This window comes from Xenopus laevis, chromosome 2L (assembly GCF_017654675.1).
Source record: "Xenopus laevis strain J_2021 chromosome 2L, Xenopus_laevis_v10.1, whole genome shotgun sequence".
Classification (NCBI taxonomy): domain Eukaryota; kingdom Metazoa; phylum Chordata; class Amphibia; order Anura; family Pipidae; genus Xenopus; species Xenopus laevis.
In genome coordinates, this window is record NC_054373.1 from 126513785 (window position 1) to 126538052 (window position 24268).

At 39.5% G+C, this 24268-nt stretch overlaps 1 protein-coding gene across 2 annotated transcripts in view; it reads right to left on the bottom strand.

The window, feature by feature from the left end:
- Nucleotides 1–24048, bottom strand: part of ipo5.L (importin 5 L homeolog) — a 38080-nt gene extending 14032 nt beyond the window's left edge. Inside the window, 18 exon segments of one of the 2 annotated variants that reach the window (NM_001092945.1) lie at nt 50–146; nt 796–917; nt 1183–1315; nt 3607–3690; nt 3804–4022; nt 7153–7326; nt 7919–8008; nt 8120–8244; nt 9688–9794; nt 10195–10282; nt 11105–11225; nt 11303–11425; nt 11654–11758; nt 12022–12118; nt 13809–13911; nt 14910–15102; nt 16383–16463; nt 23933–24048. In NM_001092945.1, the coding sequence (NP_001086414.1) occupies nt 50–146; nt 796–917; nt 1183–1315; nt 3607–3690; nt 3804–4022; nt 7153–7326; nt 7919–8008; nt 8120–8244; nt 9688–9794; nt 10195–10282; nt 11105–11225; nt 11303–11425; nt 11654–11758; nt 12022–12118; nt 13809–13911; nt 14910–15102; nt 16383–16463; nt 23933–24013 (2143 nt within the window). In that variant the 5' untranslated portion in view covers nt 24014–24048. 2 annotated transcript variants of the gene reach the window in all.
- Nucleotides 24049–24268: the final 220 nt, after the last annotated feature.

Consider the following 24268-nt stretch of genomic DNA (forward strand, 5'->3'; position numbering starts at 1 on the left):
GTGTATCGGGCAATGGTAGGTACAAACATTATGGCTTTGTAAAGGATATCATCGTGGAAATAGAACTTTAACAATGGGACCATTAGCTTCACAACTTGTTCCGTATAGTCTGCAAATCCTTCTTTTAGTTCTTTAGCATAGCAAACCTACAGAGAAAGTATATTAACAGTGGGAGAATGCAAAAATTAAGAACTATAGATGAGAGTTAGACAACCAAAAAGCTGCAGTTTTTTCATCAGAAACAAAACATCACACTACACATCTTAGCAGCAATAGTGAATTCCCTCTACCAAAGGGAATGTAAAAATTTAAAGTAACCTTTATTGTGTACAGTTAAAACAAGCGTAGCGACAAATTAACTAATGTTATGGGAAGTGTAAATTTGGTATAGGTACTTGGTATATGGTCCAGGTACAGTTAAAAAGCTATGGCAAATCCATTAGACAATGTAAAAGAGCTGAATCTTATGTTTTATAAGTTGGTGCCTTCACTATACTCACATATTGCGATTATTCGGTGTGACAGGAGTATTATTATTATTGTCACTACTTCTACTTCTAAAAGTTGTTAAAATCTGAGGAAAAAGTCTTTATAAAACAGGTCAATATGAGAGGAAATAAACTCAGCATTAACCTGTGCAAAAAACACAGATTTGCACTCAATATCAAGGAGCAGAAAACTTTTCATAAGTCCACCACCTGTTTCTGATATTTAATCCCCTTTAATATAATCATTTCCATTTTAGCTCATACTAAGGGGCATGTCTTTATGCTTTCATATTTCTGTAGCACCCACCAACATCTGACAAGCTGTTGCTTTTTCTTCAAGGCCGGCAGTTTTGATTCCAAAACTTTGCTGATCACCAAGATTTACAAACTCCCAACCATCATCCTCACTCATGCCTTCCATGTCTTGCGCTAGGTAGAAAAGAAAAATTTCTCGTTTATTTACACAAATAAAAATAAATTTCTTATTTTAAAGAATTCACAGCTTATCTTGTTTATTGTCTTTTACAATGGGTGATAACCAACTTCGTCTATAAACAAAGCTGCATAAACTTAAATGCACTACTGTGCAAAGGATAGAGACTAAGGACTTTTCAGCATGGCCTTTTAACTCTCATGCAAGCGTATACCGACATACGGTACCATCCTAAGAAATGCCTACAAGGGCAGTACTCACTATCAAGTAGGGCCACTTCAGGTTTTATAGATGCAGTCTTCATTAAAGGGCCCATGACCACTGGAAGATATTGCTGGAATTCCTTTCCCAGAATTTTGCACATTCTTGCCCAGGCAGAGATCATATAGGAAATCTAGAAACAAGGAAAACATTGTTGCATTGTTATAATCCATTAGCAAAACAAATGGGAGGGATTATTAAGAAACATTGGAATATATTGAAGGGAGATGCTGAACTACAAAGCTCCCTCCCACCACAACCCAAAATTGTATTTAAAAAACCCACAAATTTTAAAGAAGTTTTAGTTAGGAATCACCTTCCAACCACAAATACTAGAGAGAAAAAGATTGATACCACGTGGGAAGGGTTCTTCCCGTGCGCCCTGTGCAAAGCATGCAAATATGGTGTTAAAGGGAAAACATTTAAGTCAAACACAACAGGGGAGGAATATCAAATTAGACAATGTATTAAATGCACAACACAAAACGTTATTTATTGCCTAGAATGCCCCTGTGGGCTACAATATGTTGGAAAGACCAACAGACCCCTGCGGGATCGAATTCGAGAACATGTGCGAAATATAGAAAAAGGAGTAATTTCTCATAACGTTTCCAAACATTTTAAACTGAAACATAATCAAAACCCACAGGGGTTAAAATTTTGGGGGATAGAGCAAGTAAGAAAGAATTGGAGAGGGGGTGATCTGATAAAGAAAACGTTGAGAACAGAAAGTAGGTGGATATATAGCATGGAATCCTCAGTACCCAATGGGTTAAATGTAGATATAAATCTGAGGGCTTTTTTGTAAGTTGTTATACAATGGTTTTAAATCTATATCCATCTCCCCTCGATATATAATCTTTTATATGTTCTTATTATACAGTCACAATTTTAAATCTTTTTAAAAAAAATTTTTAAAACTTATTAAAGGTTTTTAACAATGAAGATTAGGAAATGTTAGTCATAAAAATGAAGTGACACAATGATATTACCGCAGGAAGTAATGTGTCAATATTTGTGAAAGATACAATGTCAACGATCGGACTGTTGCAAAATGTTTTGAAGTTAGGAAGTAGCGGTCTGATACAAGACAAGTGGAGCAGGAGGAGAATCAAGGGGGAGGAGGGGAGTTCAAGTAATGATTGACAGACGGATCACATGGACTGTTACTAAGGTAATGGAAGGTATAAAGCAACAGGAAGTAGATGCAGCGTCCAAGCCTCTGACGAAGTGATAGACGAAACGCGTAAGGCACGGAGCACGGAATAGCACGCCATAGGAGAGCGACCCGCCGATATACTGCAAGGGACCCTAAAGCCACGAGCGCTCTGGCAGCAGGATTTCCGATTGTGGATAGGCGTGGAGAGAAAGCCTCTCTAGGACGATATGCTATACATGCTATTATTGCGGAATGCCATGTGAGTGCAATTTTAATGTTACATTTTTAAATATATTAAAGGCAATATTACACTATTTCGCTGCCGCATCTACTTCACAGTTCTAAAGGATACGCGCTGGGACAACAAAGATTTTTTACGCCTATTTGAACCATATGTTTGTGAGTATCCACCTATAAGGCCCACGAGGCAAGAAGCAACCCCTCTTCCCTAAAAGGCTATATATAATTGTGGTGGTGGATAAGAAGGGGTTACACATAGCACGGTGAAGCTACAATAAAACCTGTGCACAGAAATAAGGGGGTCATTTGCAAAACGTTATTGCCCTATATTTGTTTGTTTTGCCCGGTGCCTGTGGCGCTGGCTTCTTTTTTAGGTATTATTGTTGCAATCCTAAAAGATTTATGGATGGATCGAAATAAGTATGGGATTTGAACAATTTGATCAGCCTAATCCTAATTTGGCCATCCACAAAATCCAGCAAACTGATCCTTTCATAAACAGACCTTCTTAAAATGTACACAAGGCCAAACAATCTATAGTTAGCAGGGATAAAAGATCAGTGTTTATAGGGCTCTCAGGAGCAAAATGCAATTGCAAAGTTGCACAGATGTATAGAAGTCATACAAAAGAACAATGTTTTGACAAAATATTGAAAAGGAAAATAAATGTGTATTTATAACCTTTCATTAATGTATGCTATTATAAACTACACAGGGTTTATAGACCAGTAACAAAGAACATACTTGCATGCATGTCAACTTCTGTCATAACAAATCATCTAGTATTTGAATTAGAATTTCCAATTTTATTGAACATTTTACATTTCAATTTTCTTGAAAACATTATATTCTGTTCGATGCAGAAGTCTCCACCATTTTCTTAGCTAAGGTTTTCAAAACAAACATAATGTATTTATTTTCTTACCACATCAACCCTAAAGGGTCAAAGTTAAATATTTTAACAAGGACTGGACGTTGTATGCACTGGCCTTTTAGCACCAAAACATAAGTCTACTTATTCACACCTGTGGGTCATCATCTTCCAGATCACTGAAATCCGTTTGTGTCTTCAGCAACAACTGCATGACATCTGAAGCATCTTGCATGAACTGCAATAGAATAGAACTTTTAATTCAGGATTTTAGGATATTATTGCTGTTACCTTATACGAATCAATTTATCCAAAACTTCTTGGTTTTGGCATCAGATAAGAAGTGCTTACCTTCTCTTTACCAACAGCCAAACCGATCAAACTGATGCACTCAATAGTTTTGCCTCTTAGTAGTCGAAGCTCCTTCTGTACAGCATTCTCAACAATGTGTTTTAGTGAAGGCATGAACAAATCATAGTATGGAACAAACTTTTCCTCAGCAGTGTCTGCTACAGATGCTATTGAAGTTACAACTTGTTCCAAGACAAGTTTTGTTCCTTTCTGGATCAGCTACAAACAAAAAAATAATAATTTAGAGCAAAATTAGGAAAATCTATAGCACTTGTCAGTAACTGGAATGGGCAGCAATAGAATGTAAAATGCAATCCAACTGCTGGTGTAATACATTCATTCAAAGTCATGAAATGCTTAAAAAGGGTAGACTAAAACCTCTTTTTAATGGTTTATTGAAATGTATAGTAGGCAAACCCACTATAAACTCAAGGGCCACCTGTATTTATGCTAATACTGGAAGAACTAATGACATACTGGCCAAACAAGTAGCAGTTTATCTTTGAAAGGTAAGTTTTATTTCCTTTTGAACACAAACAATCATACATACATTACAAACAGTTGAGCAGACTGACACAAGTAAGGTAGACAATATAGGAACAAAACAGAAGTTGACTCTGTACATACTAGGGTAAGCATTGCTACTAGAAAGAGATGGAGAAATGTTATATCACAATGGCTACGGTATTGATCAGGCAAGTCAGGGCTAGTGAAACCTCCATCGTTACCGCCAAGAAGGGTTGTCCAGATACAGCTCAATCAGGGGGATTCGGATCAATGTCAGCCCACGGGCCCCATATGTTGTCAAATTTCGTCAGGGCGCCCCTGGACTCGTAGGTAAGTTTATAAAAGAGGTACTACACTGTTAACCAGGTGCACCCAAGCTCTAAGAGAGGGTGAGAGGTTGCCCATCCAGTGCATTGCTATAGTTTTCTTTGAATAAAAGAGGAGGATGCGGTAGGTAATTCTGGGATATTTGGCTGGGACCAGTTCCTCCAAGACCCCCAGCAGACAAACAGTTGGAGAGATGACCCTTGGGAAGTCTAGGTTGTCCGCTAAGTAGTTTACCACTCTCGTCCAGAAGTCTAAAATATGTTGGCACTCCCATATTAGATGGAAGAAGTCCGCACCCGGTTGCTGACACCTAGGACAGTTGTCGAGAGGGACTCGGCCCATTTGTTTAAGGCGTATAGGGGTTATATATACATGGTGTATAATTTTATACTGTATCAGCTTATCTTTTAGAGAAATGAGACCAGTGTACACATTGTCTATCGCCTCCTCCCAGTCATCCTGAGTAAGACCTATAATTTTAGTAGTCCACCAGTCCTGGGTAGTCAGGAAGGGTTTAGGGCCAGATAGGAGAAGCCGGTGGTATAAATGGGACACCAATTTGGAGGGGCTAGGGTCACGGAGTATTTCATCTATGACCAGGGAGGACTGTTGGGGGGTAAGGGAATGAAATTGGGAGTGAAAGGCATGTCGTAGCTGAAGGTATTGGAATAGTAAAATTTGCGTAGGGTGGGTTCTGTGTTGAAGAGCATGGTATGTGGGGAACGTCTGTGGATCAAGGAGGTCTTTCAGGCACTTAATGCCTTGGTTTGGCCAGAAGACTAACTCTGGTAGGGTTCTGAAGTGAGGTAGGTAGGAGTTTCCCCACAGAGGCAAGTGAGGGGACATTAGTGGAGGTTCACAACCCAAGACCTTGAGGGCTACCAACCAGGATTTGTGAGGGGTGGTTAACGTAGTTGGTAAAGAGCCGTAGTCCTTAAGGGAACGGTATGGGAAATTACGAAGACCCTCCCACGAGGCTACGAGGAGGGCCTGTAACTGCGAGTTGGGGTTATACGGGTCAGGGTTAAGGCACCAGTGGAGGTAATAGACTTGCGAGGCCAGGTAATATAGATGGAAGTTAGGGAGGGCCAGGCCACCCTCCTCACACGGGGCACATAGCTTGGTCAAAGCAATTCTGGGTGCTTTATTGTTCCAAAGGAAGGGGACCATGATCTGGTTAATGCGTTTGAAGTAAAGTTTAGGGAGATATATAGGTGCGTTGTGGAGCAGATAAAGGATTTTGGGAAGATAAATCATTTTAATAAGGTTGACACTGCCCCATAACGACAAGGGAAGTTTGGTCCAGCGGTTCAGTGAGGTAGTCATGATGGCTAGGATTGGGTCTAGATTGAGAGAGACATATTTTGCAACATCAGCATGAATGGTCACACCTAGGTATTTGAACTGACTGGCCCACTCTAGAGGGGTCTCAGCTGGCAAAGATTGGGGTTGATTAGGGTCTATGGGGAATAAGACCGATTTGTCCCAATTCACCCGTAGGCCAGAGAATGAGCCAAACCGATTGACCAGGTCCAAAAGGGCAGCAAGGGAGTCATGAGGGTCAGCCAGATAGATAAGAAGGTCATCAGCAAATAGAGATACCTTTTCCTGCACGGTGCCATACGTTAAGCCCCGTATTCGGGGGGAGTGCCTGATCAATATTGCCAGGGGTTCGATCGCCAGGGCAAATAGAACCGGGGAGAGGGGGCAGCCCTGTCTTGTTCCCCTTGTCAATGAGAAGGGGGGCGATATAAGGCCGTTGACTCGAACTCGCGCCGTGGGACTCCTATAAAGGAGCTTAATCCAGGTCAAACACCGGGGGCCGAACCCAAAACAGGTCAGCACCTCCCACAAGAAGTCCCACTCCACCGAATCAAAAGCCTTGGCAGAGTCTAAAGAGGCTACGACTCTGGTGCCCGTCTCTGCATGAGTGAGTTGTAGGTTAGTAAAGAGTCTGCGAAGGTTAATATTGGTGGAGCGCCCAGGCATAAAGCCAGATTGATCTTGGTGGACAAGGTCTGGAGTAGTTTATCTTTAGGTTAATTTTAAGTATGATGTAGTGATATTTTGAGTTAACTTGAAACAGGTCATTTTATTATGAGTTTTAAATAATTTAGCTTTTAGTTCAGCAGCTCTCCATGAATAGGAGAGGGTACAAATAAAAAGATACGCCATAAGAAAGTAACAGTAACAAAATTGTAACTTCATAGAGCAAAATGGTTTGTTTTGTTTTTTTATGCCGGGTTCATTAATTCACATTTGTAAGCTGAAAATAGGCAGAGAAAAAATAAAAAAAGAATAAGCACTGACTGAAAGATTACTTAGAATTAAATTACTTAGTAATAAACTTCAAACAGTTTCAAACTTTCCAGCAATGCAACAATATTACATATATTGCCTACAAAAAATAAAGCAAACAAAATTGGAAAAAGATAAAGTGCCATAGAGGCAAACTACCTTGCAAAAGTTAACAATAGCCTTTAGAAGGTACACACACAAAAATAAATTGGCATACCTCCTGCAGTTTCACCACCATAATTGAATGCAAGTGCTTTACAAGATTATCAAGGTATGGAATCAGAAGAGACTTTGGACAGTCTTCTGTGAAGTTTATAAGAGCAGCAGCTGCATGGGCCTGAACACGTGGATTTGCCTGGTCTTCCATAGTTTGCAGAAGACTCGCTATCACCTAGTGTAGAAACAGATATTTGGTTATTAAATGTCATAGCACTACATGCTTCACTACTATAAACCATCCTTGCTGAAAATCCCAGAAAGCTACAATCAGGTATAGTAACAGGGAATAGGGTCCGGAAACTGACTCAAACAAACAGTAAGAAGTCAGACCAAATATACATGGGATTTGTTAGCAAATATATCTTGATAGATGAATTAGAATGTTCAGAGCTTTGTATTCTCAAATATATTACGTCAAGAATACAAAAATAAAGCTGGCCATACACAGGCATATATTTAAGTGCAAGATTCAGCCCCTTCAAACCATGTTGGAGACTACCTCCCAGATATCTAGGTGTAAATCAGCAAGCCTATCAGGCAGGTTTTAATATCCCATTGTGTTGAGTTAATGGGCGCAAGCACTTGGGCCCATCATGTTCAGCCTAATAGGGTTCAACACATATGTGGCCATATCAGGCAAAGATATGCTAAATTGGCAACCTCCCCAGTTGTAAGTAAGTGTTTATTAAGCAACCATTACTCTGGTTAAACAAGTTTCCATGCAATTGTGTATCCTTTGGGGGGAGGGGTCTGAAATGTCTTACCTTTTCATGAAACTTCTTCTGGAAAGCAGGCGCAAAGTCAGTAGCCATCTGGCCAATAGCATTACATGCAGCATAACGTACTCTAGGATGCTGGGGAAAAAAAAATGTTGAAAAGTAGTAAATAAATTTAGGTCAATCATCATACAAGGAGTATTTCAGAAAACAAAAGATCCATAAAAGTCCTATATGTAAAGTACTTACAGGATCTTGAAGGAAGAGCAGAACAAAATTGACCATTTCATTAAGAATGCCCTCCATCTGCTGGTGACAACCTTCCCCAATGGCGGACAGTGCCATAAGACCAGCATGCCTGTACTTCCAATCAGCTGCACCAAACCAGAAAACATTAAGTTCAACAGGTAATTTTTATCTTTTAATAGAAATTTGCCCTTAGCAACATGTTTTTGATGGTCTAGTGTAGGTACCCTGACCAAACATGGGTGATTTTAGTGCAATGTGATAGACTGGTCCACTTGCATACATATAGGATCATTGGCCACCACTGGTGACTACTGATAAGATTAATACTTGTCTATTTATCCTACACCTGTTCCTGGTTGGCCAAACCCAGAAAATGCAAATCTTGTGTGTAGGGGGGGGGCGGGGTTAGTCACAGGCAAACCTAATTTTCCACTAACTACAGAGCAACTGCCAAAAACTTGCTTGGTGGTCATCTAAAAACTAGACAACAGTCTACTGAAATTACAGCTAAGGTGGTGGATGGTCTGCTCAATACAAACCAATGTCACAATTAATAGAGCCATCCTCTGTCATATTGCAAATCTGGCGAGACCCAAGCAAATTCTTGTTCTATAAAGGACCAGACTGTAGTTTTAGCCTAGTAGTCATTGTATCATTGCAAACTGGTCAAAAGCGCCTTGTTACCACCTACAAGTCGCTTGTTTTTTCCCTATAAGCAGCACAAGTCTCAAAAATCTTGAGATGCCAGATTCATATTAAAGTTTTACAAAGGATCATTAAACTATTATGCAGCTTCACTATAGGTGGTCACTATCCATGCCTACTAATAAAGTCCTTAAGTGGACTGGATGCTTTAAAGGGGGATCAACGTGAGAGACCCCCTGCAAGAAGGCATGAATGTCCTCATTAAAGGCCAAGCACTCCTGAAAAAGTATCAAGAGGGCTGATACCTTGGATCCCAGTGAGATGCTGTCTGGGGGGTGGTCAACCACCACCTCTTGATCTCTTGACCACCAACGAGAGAAAAATCCATTGGAGGGATATTCTGTGCCAACACCTGAGAATCACCGCCTGAAGCACGCTGAAGTGAAATTGAGCAAGTGAAAAAGCCTCGATGGAGGAGGCCATCAGGCCCAGAATACCAATGCAAGACTGTGTGATGGGGTTGACACAGAGCACAGACGCCGGCTTAGGTCTCACCCCAGTTGTCAGTGCTAACCATCGACCATCAACTTGTGCAGGGCCTACCTACCTAGAGCCCAGTTCTAACCTCGTGTAACGAGGACACTGAAAAAAATGAGTGCAGAGGTAAAAGGGTAGAGGGAGGGTCTGCAATTCTGATGTCACTGCAGTGTCCTGCCCCCTGGTAGGAGGGTCCCTTTACCCCATGGTTCCTGTGTCCCCTGGACATGAGAAATTGCAGTTGCATATTCATTATTCCCGTGGCGCTCATGGATTTTTTGACTTTTAACAAAACAGATACTAGTTTATTCTGGTGTCCTTAAAGATACCAATCAAATGGAATCAGCTGTTAGCAGTTACAAAAGTTCACAAACTATTGGACTTACGGTTTTGTAGCATTTGCATAATATGCTCCTTGATCATCGGAAGAACAATTTTCCCCCCTAGTCCACAAGCCATTCTGTCCAAGGCACTTTCCCCAGCAACGGCATTACTGGAATGATAAAGATGAAGCTGTATAGGCTGTTCTAAGAAAACTCTCCACTCATCTAACTAATAAATAATGAAGTTCCTAAGCATTATAAATGGATCATTAACATTGAACCCTGAAAACAGAAGCGTCACTGCCATTCTCGAAAAGGCATTGGGTTGAAAACCTCTTGTAAGCAAAAATAAACCTAAGTGCCAGATGAAAATGCTTAGGCTAATGACATACAGCCTTTTACCTTGTGAGAAAACACCAATCAACTCAAACCAGCCCTGGGGTGAATTTCTACCTCAAAATTTTTTTGGGGGGGCTGAAATCTGCCCAGAGTGAGTTCAACCTGTACAACAGCAGAAAAAAGTGACATTTGACAATAGGCACTGCAAAACTTCCTACAATGTGCAAGTACCTGTCAAAATCATCATCTTCCAGCTCGTCTGCATTTGACCAGTCATCATCATCTTCTAAATCCACCATCATTGCCAGCATCTGAGGGACTTAAGACAAGCAGTATGGTTTAATAGATCATTATGTGCAAAGAAATATGTAAATGTTAAAAAATGAACAGGAAGCATTTAAAAAAAAAAAAAAAAAAACAACCTACAGAAGAGATAATAGTACCCAATTTTATGTAGGTTATGTAGGTTTTAATATATCTATATCTATATATCTATATCTCCTTGTTGTAGTTCCCACCCTTCCCAGCTATAGTCAGGTGATGCCACTGGTGTCTAATAAAAGGGCAGCCAAGTTTGGGAGTTTTACTTTGAAAGCAGCTAGTAAGTTGCAGGTAAAACTTAGTCCATTTGTAAAATGTATAATTAAGCAATTGAATTCTTAATGAATCAGATGAAAATTAAGCATAGGACTGGCCAGATATGGGACGTAGTTGGCCAGCTTAAATATATTGCAATATATGGACAAACAATCCCTGTTTTGTTTAAAGGGTAAGGCATTTTCAATAGCAGTATGCACAAAATGTCTCTGTCTTAAATATATTGATAATGGGTTGAGTGCAGAGGACCTCTTGTATTTGTCTATATATATTATATTCTGCACTGGATCCCCAGTTTGAAGTAGAAGTAGCCATAATTACTCAGGGATTGATTATGAATACAGTATACTGTTTTATGAACCTACAAGTAAGCACCTCAGACACAAGGAAACCTCTAATCATTAGCCTTCCAGCATATAGCTGCCTAAAGTAAATCCTCAGGTTTTCCAGCAACGCACCAGAGGCACTATAGTTTGTTAAATAAATATTGTTGTGATACTCGAATCTAAACACCAACACAAAAATGTACATAAGGTATACTTACTCGCCTGAGCAACAATACTTGTATGTTTTCTTAACATAGCTGCTGCAGTCTCTGAAAGGGTGACAATGACTTCCATGGCCAGCTGTCTCTGCATATTGCTCAATGATCTGTCTGCAAAAAGCTACAAACAGAATCATAACAATAAGTAGGCTCTCAGGCTTTTATAAAGACATCTGCTTCATCTGCACATGTTATTACCTTCAGGCTCAGTTGTAAGGTTGCTTCTAGTTGAGGTCTTAAAAATTTTGGTACCGTGTCTGCAATCTCAACCAGTGATTTTAAGACAGAGTCATCATTCTGATAACAGGATTCATTTACAGACTAAAAGAGAAAATTACTTTTAAGTCACTATATTTTAAATAAGTTAGTGCAATCTAAAGCATGTTTCTAAAGACTTTAAAAGATATTTCCTGTGTGCGCTAAACTGTGTGGCCAAAAATATAGCGTAGTCACTATACATGATACCTTTCAACTGTAAAAGGGCAACTCAATAAAAGGATACACTTTATGTGGCTTCCTAAGGTGACCTATGATTTAATAAATGCTTACCTGCAGTATACCTGGGAGCAAGTCTGAGAAGTGCTTCAGCAGGGGAATATTGTGCTCATTAGCAAGCACAAATGCACCTGCAGCTCTAGCAGACAGAGTCCTGATCTGTAATGGGAAATAGGTAGAACTTTTCAGGGAAATAGTAAAATTCTTGACTTCTGATTGAAGGAACAAAGATTCACAGAAAACTAATTTAAATAACTTTTTTTAACCTGTGACAGACAATTTTGTGCAACTATTATTATGTCACTCTAGTCTTCAGTGACATCCTAGTTAATTCAGAGGAAGGCTAAAGAGATATGAAAATAAAGCTTGCTAACGAAAGGTATCTTATGAAGAGATAAGTATTTCTATACAATGGTACTTACTACAGGATGATTCTGCTCTTGCATGCACTGCACAAGCATTCGTTTGATGACTTCAAGGTAATGTTGCTGTTGGTTTCCAAAAATTCCAGGGAAGTTCCTAAAATTATCATCTAATATAAGCAAATATGTTCTCATAAGAAAATACATTACATTATATTTTAAACTAGATAGAAAGGAGATGGAAAAAAATTGCTGTGTAAAATCAGGGGAGAAACAAAACAAAAGCATCATACTTATTCTTAAAGGGATACTGTCATGGGAAAAAAAATTTTTTTTCAAAATGAACCAGTTAATAGTGCTGTTCCAGCAGAATTCTGCACTGAAATCCATTTCTCAAAAGAGCAAACAGATTTTTTTATATTCAGTTTTGAAATCTGACATGGGGCTAGACATTTTGTCAATTTCCCAGCTGCCCCTGGTCATGTGACGTGTGCCTGCACTTTAGGAGAGAAATGCTTTCTGGCAGGCTGCTGTTTTTCCTTCTCAATTTAACTGAATGTGTCTCAGTGGGACACGGGTTTTTACTATTGAGTGCTGTTCTTAGATCTACCAGGCAGCTGTTATCTTGTGTTAGGGAGCTGCTATCTGGTTACCTTACCATTGTTCTTTTGTTTGGCTGCTGGGGGGGGGAGGGAGGGGGTGATATCACTCCAACATGCAGTACAGCAGTAAAGAGTGATTGAAGTTTATCAGAGCACAAGTCACATGACTTGGGGCAGCTGGGAAATTGACAATATGTCTAGCCCCATGTCAGATTTCAAAATTGAATATAAGAAAATCTGTTTGCTCTTTTGAGAAATGGATTTCAGTGCATAATTCTGCTGGAGCAGCACTATTAACTAATTCATTTTTAAAAAAAAAAACTTTTTTCCCATGACAGTATCCCTTTAACAACAACCCAGTAACCTCTGAAGGAGGAGCACTTTCTGCAACTCATGAAGGATTAGAAGTTTATACCTGCAAACCATAAACTAGTTTGCCTATGATGAAGTGCTAGGTACAGCACAAAACTCTTTAGGGTTAAGTTATGTCTGTGTTTTAATTAATTTACTTTTGATTCTTTTAAGTCTGGATTGTAGTGCCAGATCAAAATGAGACGGTAGGCCTAGCCTAATAAAGGGGTAGTCTTCTTGAACCAAAAATTGTTAAAATAAGAAGTATTCGGAAACATCCGATTCTTTGGGCAAAGTATAGAAAGGTTGTAACCAGAAAAATTACTGCCTCAAAGTCAATTTGAAAAAGTACAGATTTCCAGTAGTGGGCAATGTATATAGAAACAGATATAATATTAGAGATAACCTTCATTGATGACTATGTGAGCCTACATGCTGGACCCAAAAAAACACCACCTGGTACATCTGGGGATTATTTGTCTGCCGCAGCCATCCAGCAGAATGACTTGAGAAGTTGTGAAAGGGAAAGCACCCAGGCTGACTCAGGCTGCAGTTTCTATCTCATAAAACATCTTTAAAACACTGGCCAAAGAGACTAATTTATAGACAATCTGATTTCTCAGAGGGGTTTGTGTTCACATTCATCATGTCCATTGACTTTTCAAACATGCTACAATGTACCATCTGCTACAATGAGATTGTTGTAGTACCAACTAATTAGAAAACTGGGCACCATTTGCTATCTCCCAGTATTTGGTCTTAGAATGAAGAAAGAACATCCACACAAATAAAAATGTTAAATGTAGCTTTCCTTTAAGAGTACACTTGATACAGCGGCATAAAACATTTTAATATTGTGTAAAAGATTAATACTTAAATAAGCATGACACATACCAGAAGATGTGTAGTGCTGCCTCACGCAGTCCATCATCTTGTGAACTTACAGAGTCAAACAGAAATTTTAATGCTTCAGGCCACTGGTTATTTCCATCATCATCTAGAAGGAACAAGTGAATTATTAACACTGGCACAAGAAGAAAAGCATATGAGCTGTAATGGGGCAGGGACCTCCTTCCTACCGTCTCTCTTATAACATCGCACTTAAGGGGGGGGGTGTGGGTGTGTGTGTGTGTGTGTGTGTGTGTGTGTGTGTTCTTGATCTCATTTCTGTCACTTAATTCACTAAAACTTGCAAAATTATTAGAAGTCATCTCAGAGTTCCATGACCTGTATAAAACACTCCTTGTTAACTTTTAACATCCTCATATTTTACAACAGGGGGTACTTCATTAACTATACTAGGTTACTCGTCCTCCCTGTGTGTACTCATGTTATTTAAGATTGTACAACACTGTTTCTAAATTAAGTTAAACATACACACAATGGGTAGCTACAGCAAGTCCTACATCTTAAAGGCCAATTACAGTCCTTGATATATTTAAAAAATTGTGAGATTCTCAACACATCTTTTTTTCCAGCTGCAACCAACACACATTCCGTGAGGTGCCCACCGTTTTCCCTTGCTCTACATTTATTTAGTGTAATAATGGAGGAAACACTGAATGTTTACTTGAGTTAAGCAAGATATGTTTTGTGGCACTCTCAAAGTTTGCTTACATTTCATATTGTACGAAGCAGGATTATTATTAGAACAACCTATAGTCACATTTAAGGGGAGCCATTCAATCATAATTCTAAAGATTGTAGCTGCGCCCTGCTGGCTCCTCACAAGTCATATATGAGTTTCATCAAGTAACAATTACCAAAATATAGTGGCTTTTGGGGGGGAGGGGAGAGAGGTTAATACTTCAGTTATAAGCCCACAGATGGTAGCTTTACACAAAATTTCCGAACCTGTGGTCCTTTTCAATCCAAGGAGGATTACTATACCAGTCATTTAGCTGGATGAGGAGCCAATTGACCAAAGCTAACAAATACAATGTGCTGTTCTTTTGTGGAAAACATAATTTATGAATAATTGTTCTTGATCCATACCAATTAGGTTTCTGGCCAGTTCAGCAACAATATCACATGTCTTCTTCCGCATACTTGACAGAGATTCCACTTGAATCGCAAGCAGAAGTTCGCTCCTGATGGCAGTTTGGAGGTCAACAGGGAGGGATGGATAAACTTCTTCAAAAGAGGAGGACAATAGACGTCGCAGTAAAACAGCTGCCATCTGCCTTGCCTGAAATTATATATAAATTAGAGGGAGAAAGGATCTTGTAAAGAAAATATATATATATCAAATTTATCAAACTCACTCATATAAACATATAAAGCAAAACCACAGACCTGCAGCCCTAAATTATCAGGAAGGATGCAAACTTGTATAAGATTTAAGAGAGACAATGTATTTATAAGTTTATCATTAAATTATTTCCATAACATATGAGGGTGTGGCATGTGTGTTTGACTTTCCTATATATACACATAGAAGGAATATTTCATATTGTTTTCTAGGACTCATCTTATTTTTCATAGACATTCACTGAACCACTAACAATAATAAAAAATAAGGATAACACTGCCCAATTTTTGCCTATGGTGATAACATTTGCAACCACCAATACTCCTGCAAGCACAATGTTTCTTAAAGGAACAGTTCAGTATAAAAATAAATACTGGGTAAATAGATAGGCTGTGCAAAATAAATGTTTCTAATTTAGTGAGTTAGCCAAAATTGAATGTATAAAGGCTGGAGTGACTGGATGTCTAACATAATAGCCAGAACACTACTTTCTGCTTTTCAGCTCTCTAACTCTGAGTTTGTCAGCTACTAAAAGGGGGGCCACAGAGTTTGCAATTGATCCTCAGCATTCAGCTCAGATTCAAAAGCAACAGTTATGACCCATGTGCCCCCCTAAACTCACTGCCTGGTAACCAATCAGTGGAAACCAAGAGAGCTGCAAAGCAGGAAGTAGTGTTCTGGCTGTTGTGTTAAGAAAAAACACACCGGCACACGAGGGATATAGTTGCAGGGAAACCCTTGCCAAAACTTTTTACCACAAAAAAAGGAAAAAGTTTTGGCAAGGGTTTCCCTGCAACTTTATCCCTTGTGTGTTTTTTCTTCGCTGGATTTCGGAGGTTGCTGTATCCTCCAAACACTGGGCACCGGGGTGAGCTGGCTATATGAAAAAAGGGTGTGTGAGGGCCTGCCTAGTACTGGCTATTGTGCTAGACATTCAGTCACTCCAGCCTTTATATATTACATTTTTGGCTAAGATCTTAAATAAGGTATAAATCAAAAAGTTGGGTGTAGTTTTCTGTTGAAATGACTAAGTTGATAAATAGTGAAGCAAAATATCGATTATATATATATATATATATATATATATATATATATATATATATATATATTTTTTTTTTTTTTTTTTTTTTTTTTTTTTTTAAATATAATACAGGAATAAACAATGATGGTTGTACAACTCCCACCCCCAATAAATAAATAGAAATCTTAGAGCATACCTCTTCTGCAGCAGCTCCATTCCTAATAGCTTGCAAAAGAAATGTGATTTTGGAGGGCCCAGGGATGGTCTCATAAGTTTCCTGCAAGATGGCAAACCAGGACAGAAAAGTTAAAACTAAATAAGGTGGAAAGAAAAGGAAAGCAGATTTTCTCACTTCCAAATACACTTATAACAAGCTAAAAACTCCTATAAAATGACATGTATTTAATAATGTAGAGAAATATATCAGAAATCTATTATCATAGTGTGATAGCAGAATTTGGAATGTCCCATGTTTTTCAAATGCCCAATTATGTATTGTTTTAACAAGATTCCTAACTTACATAGATAAATTTACAGCAGTACACTACAGAATTCTCAAACCACCACTGCAGAAATTAGCATCCTAGTGAAACATTCCATAGTAAGTTTACCCCAAAGCAATTATTTATGGAAGTATACATTATGAGGAATGGGTAAATGTCATTCTACTCCAAACTACAAAACTTTTTACATTTATAAATTTTCACACACTAACTTGCAATTAACAGCTCATTACATCCAACGTCATTCGTTACTAGGATAAAATATCCTAAATATGAATGTTAGGGTCTCTCCGTTAATTATCCAATGCATTTTACACATCAAAGCATATGACAACCCCAAAATAAAAGTAAAGCAAATCAACTGTCACGGCTGGCACCCCAGCTACTGCAAAATGAACAAACTGCTTGATATTACATATGCTAAAAGGCCCAAAAACAAAGCTCTTTAAAAACAAAACAAAAAAAAACAAAACACATTATGACAGGCTACAAAGGCCTGCCAACCTACTAAACCAATTAGATCATAATCGGATTCTATAAAGAATAACCAAATTTAAAAAAAAACAAAGTAGAGACTATTCATCAGCATACTATGAAGCTATGCACATTTAAAAGCTCTGGGAATGTGTTTTTGCCACAGTGTGCCGCTGAGTACTTCTCTTCCCTATGAACTCAGATGACAATCCGATTGGACCGGTACATTGACAGGCCTTTGTAGCCTGGGAAGTCGATGTTTTGTCAACATGGTAGATGTTGATCTCCTAAATGGGCAGATGATGCCTGAAAACTATTGTGTTCTATGTCCATATTCAATCTGTAATGCCTTTATCCCAAAGTCTGTGCCACTGTGCTATTACATAGTATCTGAGAACTACTCAAAAGTGCATTAGAACAAAGATAAAATCTAAGTGTAAGTTTGGTTATGAGGTCTAACTGTCGAGCAATGCTGGACACAGGAAAACCTATGTAACAGTACAGCAATTTATATTACTGGAGAACTACCCAGAAGTGCATTATCAATAAGAACAAAGCATGCACCACAAATTTAGTGTACAAATAAATAGCATAACTTCAGTATAAATTGAATTACACAGCAATCAATAGTAACAGTTAGTCTTGTCACTCGAGCAGCTAGCCTTGTGTCGTTTGAGCAACAGTCTTTAGCAGCCAGAAAATACTAACCTAACTGCCTAAAGAGGGGCTTTAGGTAGACTGATTGCGGAGTGATCCCACAAAGACATGCAGCAAATTGACTGGTGGCCAGTCAATGTGACATAGAAGCTTGAGGGATTCAAGTCCAAAAACCATTTAAAAGAAAAATGTACTGTAATTCCCAGCTTAGAGTTCTAGATACAGATCTGGCAGATTTTTAAATTCTTGTCAATATTCCTTTATAAGAGCAAATTGTACTATTGTAAAGTTTAGAAATGCACAGAATGCTGGATTCAGTTTGGGATTCGTCTGAATCTGAGATCATTTTTATCGGGATTTGGCCAAATCCAAGAGAATGTTGAAACCAAAGCCAAACCCTATATAAATTTAAAAGTCTGAATCTAAGAAGTGAACAGCAGCTAATCTAAGCACAGATACCTTAAAGGAATTGTTCAGTGTAAAAATAAAAACTGGGTAAATAGATAGGCTGTGCAAAATAATAAATGTTTCTAATATAGTTAGTTAGCCATATTTGTAATGTATAAAGACTGGAATGACTGGATGTCTAACATAACAGAACATAGTCCAACTTCCTGCTTTTCAACTCTCTTGGTTTCCACTGACTGATTACCCTGGTTACCAGGCCGTAACCAATCAGACAACTTACTACTCAACTGCTGCAATCTATACAGGCCTGTCAAAAAGGGCCAAAAATGCTGGAATATAGCCCCCAACTCCAAAGGGCACTCAAATCAAAAATTCAGAAATATATTCCCAGTCAATTCTCAAAGTTAAAAAATCACTTTTTATTCATCATAAGTATTAAAAAGTAGGCATACAGACCAATTGATGCTCCGCCTTATGCGATCGCACCCACAGGCACTTATTCATTGCCTATGATTAAGTGCCTGTGGGTGCGAAACGCGCAAGGCGGAGCATCAATTGGTCTGTATGCCTACTTTTTAATATTTCTGACTTTTTAGTAACCAGAGACTTGAAGGGGGGGGGGGTCATTGGTCATATCTGTTGCTTTTGAATCTGAGCTGAATGCTGAAGATCAATTGAAAACTCACCGAACAGATATGTACCATGTGGCCCCCCTTCAAGTCGTTGACTAACGCAGAGTTAGAGAGCTGAAAAGCAGGAAGTAGTGTTCAGGCTATTGTCAGTCCAGTCTTTATACATTACATTTTTGGCTGACTATTTTAGAAACATTTCTTTTTTTTTTTTGCACAGCTGATCTATTTACCCGGTTTTTATTTTCACGCTGAGCTATTCCTTTAACAGCTTACAGATGGTAAGTAGTCACAGTTGGACAGCACTTCTTTAGTTGGTCTAGATTTGCCTTAAAGGCAAACTAAACCCTAAAAACAAATATGGTTAGAAATGTGGTATTTTAAATACCTTATATATTTAACGTACTAAAACAAGCCTAAAGTTTCACAGTTTCTAGAACAGTAATGGTTCAGGCATTCAAAGTTGTGCACTTGAGGTCACCATCTTGGATTTTGTCAGGAGAGTCACTCTCACATGCTCAGGGTGGATTGGACAGCTGCTGAAAAGCTAAGCTTAGAGGTCCTCACAAATCATCAAGCCAAAAATTCGTTGTGCATGTCATAGAAACTGATGCTACAGGACTGATTATTAAATTCCTATGCAGATTGTACTGTACAGATTGTCTGAGCTGCCATGTAATGAGAATTCTAATTACTTAGCCTTCTTTTGTGACTTTATATAGTCAGTCTAAGCTCAGGTAACTGACAGCAGCACAAAGCATGTACTGTGAATCAGCAGAATATTAGATGGGGAGTTACTGGGGACATCTTCAGATTCACAGAGCGTCGCACTGCTAAAGGGCAGTGGTCACTTTGGTCTGATAATGTGCAGAATTTATAGCCTAATTCTTTGTTAGGTTTTCATGTCGCAATGAATGTTTACTAGGCAAAAGAAAACCAAAGATTAACTGGCCCCTGCATTGTTACACCTCAAAATTCAGACAGTAAGGTTCACACCTTTGACAACTCTATTGTTCACAACTCAGACTAAAAGTGCCCACATTGTTCACAACTCATACAAACTGCTGGAGGAGAAACAACATTGTATCACTGTGTGTAGCATAGTATGAACTGTTCATCTTAGAGTGGTCCTGACATGTTTTCCTGACTCCTGCTGTATTCTGCCTGCCCTATGTTCCCTGCACGTGTGCCCTACTCTACCTGCACGTGTGCCCTATGCTGTGTGCGCCATACTCTGCCTGCCCTATGCTTGTGTGTCATACTCTGCCTGTGTGTGCCATGCTCTGCCTGTGGGAGGTGCACCTGGTGGGGGTTTGTTAGCATTTGGAAATACTTTTAGGGGGTCCCCAAGGTGTTTAATTATGTGCTGGGGGTTGCACTGTTAGCCACAGGGGAGGATGAGACAAATGTGAAACTGTTTATTGTGTCCTATTAAGACATCCTATAAATCCATATGAGTGATAACTCTGCAGTGAGCAGAAACCATTTGGTTTTTTGATGTGCTACCACCATTAATGTAAACATGGTCTTACGAATTCTTGTGGATACATGGGTGTGGTTTAAAAACAGGGAATGGTAAACACCGGCTTCCATTATCGGCCCTCCACCATGTAGACAAGGAAAAACTCCGGCCCTCTGTATCACAGAAGTTGGGTAGCACTGGACTAAACGAACATAACTTAAATTTGATGCAGTTGTAGGTGGTTCTTCACAGTAAGGCTGTGGAATATCCTGCTGGGTGTGTTAGATTCTATTAATGCCTTTAAGAAGTGCTTGGGTGCTTTCTTAAACAAGCATAATATCAAAGGCTATTTCTATACTAAAATCTACAATTAGTACAGATGTTGTTATTTACAGTTTATATATGCGAGTGTACAGATAGGTTGGTATGAGTGTGTGTTTATATATGTACACTGTAGATCATTTGGAGGTATTAAACTATGTACTTTTTCAACCCAGCTTAACTATGTAACTACATACAGAACAATAATGGCAGCTACTCAGCTATCTGTATCCCTCCTGTCCAGGAGCCCCCAATCACTCCAAAAATAGTCCTCTTTCCAAGACCCTTGGTTGAGGGATTACATGGAACTTTTAGAAAAATGAGTTGTCTTGGAAAAGATTCATTCAAAATATGCTGCTATTCAAGTATCAGTTGTTTTGTCTGCGGAACGAAGCTACACAATCAAAGCCTGGGATTAATTTGCTGCCTATGGGAACAGTCAAGAAAGCCCCTACAATAGACTAATGAGGTCAATAAAAGGTGCAACGTTTCCACAAGTCAATTAACCCATAGTAACCAGACAGTTATTTGCTTTCAAAAAAGTTTTTCTACCTGCTGCTTGTCTACTATATTATCCTTAAAACCGATATTACGATGGGTCCCAATCCAAGATATTCTGAACACAAGCTGGAAAAGGAGGAAGTTAGCATTTAGAGAAAGTGAATACTCAAATTTGGCCTCTATTTCTTCCCCAAACTTACTGTTTACATGGCATAATAATGGTCAAGTAACCATGCCCTTCTGCAAATCTGCTAAAACTTTAGTATTGCAGGGTTTCTGTGTGGAAAAATACTATCAACACCAATAATGTATCTATTATCGAACAAGCTGGAATAAAAACAGCACAGTTGCTTGGCTGGCTGGCTGGCTAGCAAAATAAGTATTTCATCCCTTTACTACTAAGAAAACATGTTAAAGTGATACGGACACAAACATTATGATTCAAAATATTAATGTACATCAAAAGTTACCTAAAGCTCATGTTGATTGTTTTTCCACTTATAGGGCTGCTTTTGTAAGTAATTGGTACTTGAAGTTCCTAAACCTGACTGTCCCTTCTTAACATGTCAGTTAAGAGTTTCTAATGCTAACAGACTGCTGAAGCTCAAATATGGCAGCCCCCTCAGAGAGGAGCATGGGGGATCAGATGGGTAATGTAAAAGCATCTGTAAATACTTTTATGGCAAAGGTATAGATAGAATACAGAGACAATATTATGATAGATGTAAAAAAAAAGGTGATTTCTGGTGTCAGTATCTCTTTAATGCTACAGTATCAACATGAATCCAGAAAACTCTACCTTCAAAAAAAAAACCTGTGATCATAAATATGAGCGGAAGCACTGACAGGAACCTCTCAGGAGTACCAGGGATGAAAATGCACTGACCATAACCTGGCTGATTTTTTTTTTAATGCCAGAGGAAAATCACTTTTCTCAACCATTCAATATGCATATTTCCAAAAAGTAGTAAGCATGAATCTATTAGATTATAGGATAAGTTTACCGCTTTCCATGGTGGGCGCTCATGCCCCAGACCTTCAGCAAAGGGGGTGGGCGCTCATGCCCCAGGGCCCAGACCTTCAGCAAAGGGGAGTAATACACAGAAATTCGATTGTAGGCAGGCACCACTCCAGAACACCAAAGTCAAGAAGTTAGTAGAAGCCTATGATTAAGTGTCCTTGGGGGGGACACGAAATGCGTATAGCTTTTATTTTTATACACAATGTAAAAGAAAGATTTTTTTCTATTATTTAAATTTTGGGCTCCTGTGGATTCTACTAACTTCTTCACTTTGGTGTTCTGGAGTGCTGCATGCCTACAATCGAATTTCTGTGTAACCATTAAATATACATCACTAAAAGATCTACTATAATTCTAGGCACCTGGATCAAACAATACAGTTACAATGAAATCAATTTAAAAACCTAATACAAAAGTACCTTACAATCAATATCAGATGCGAGTAGCTGAGCAAGAACAAGCATCGCTATTCAACTGGCTTTTTCTCCAAGTGCCAAGAACCTATGAGCAAAGCATAACTGATAAATAGAGATAAGACGGCAAATTCCTAATGACACAAGTCATTCTAAAGTGCATTATAAGACACCATTTATGTTTTAACACCGCTACAGACAAAGCGGACAACCCAAAGCTAGGCAAAAGAAACTGGATACCCTGAAGAAAGAACATCTATACAGATACCCATATCAGATACTTGTAACTGAAAGGTGCACTTATCCAGCACATGATCAGGCAAAGCTATATACATGCTGTGACTAAATGTCTGTAGCGCAGCTGCTAGTTTTATTCATCAAAAGCTCAGCTGCTTTTCCAGACGTAAGGAAGTTTAACGTGCAATTGTTCTTGGACTAGCAATATTGTCACACACAGGATAGGTCATTATAGACCATTCACAAAAGAATACAATTAGTGGGCTACGTGGTGAGGGGATTATAAAATCTGCACTGTTGCAAAAAAAAAAAAAAAAAAGAAAGTGTTGAACTGAGTGGAGCAATGATGTCACTGATAAATGAGCTCAGCCAATCGGAGTTCCCGAATAGACAATCACTGACTCCCAGGCCCAGTCAGGATGGATCCACTCATTTATGCTTCATTCTTGGAAGCAGATTAACATTATTAGATACTTGTTTTACTACAAGTCCCGTCTTGCTTTCTGGCAGCATCCTCCTAACCGTAAAGTCATCGTATTGTAACACAGAAGCTTTAGTGTTGGGAAGTCCTAAAAGAATGTTGCACTAAAGTTAGCACGGAGTGACCAGGTGCCTATGACAGGGATATCTAAACACATGCAGCAGCTGCTCCATGAGGAGTGAGTCACTAGAGCTGGGGGAAGTTTCATTCATTCTCACACAGGCGCCAGCACAGCTCACTTGCGAGAGAGATGGGGGGCACAAAATGCCCAAACGATGTGGTGTAAATAGCAGTATCACAGTCACCTGACAGCTGTCACGAGATACGGGCAGTAGTAGCTGTACAGGTGTTATTGAGCCACAGGTTTGTTGAGTCAGACTGAACCATCACGAAGCCGCTATGGCACCGCTAATAATGGTACGTTCCCAGGTCCCGTCGCAGCAAAAAGTTATAAAAAAGGCAGAGTAGCTCGGGCAGTAGCTCAGAACCATAGCACTGGGCTCATATGCCGGGTTCCACGTAGGGAGGTGCCGGTCTGGGCTCACACGTGGGCCGCGTTCAGCAGCTGACCCAATCCAACCGCACAGAATTAGACGCGTACAGCTTCCGAGCCGCCCCCTTGCGCAGTCCAACTCTTACCTCTGCTTGTTTTCTGGCGCCGTTTTCAGGGCTGAGCAGGTTACCCAAGAGCAAGTAGAACTGTTGCTGCTCGGCCGCCATTGCTGCTACTCTAGAAACAGAGGGAGAGAGAGGGCGCGAGAATGAGCGCGGGCCGGAAAGCTGCCTGGGAGGGGCGGGGCCACGTGCAAGAGGGTTGCAAACTGGCGCGCGCTCTGACCTCACGCGGCCGGCGCGCCGGAAGATTGGAAGATGCTTATTGGCGGGGGAGGCTGGCGGCTGTAGTTGGGATGCTGGCCGTGGCAATGAGAGAAAAATGACGCAATGCCCTCGTTGGCTGAATGGGGAGTTGCAGAC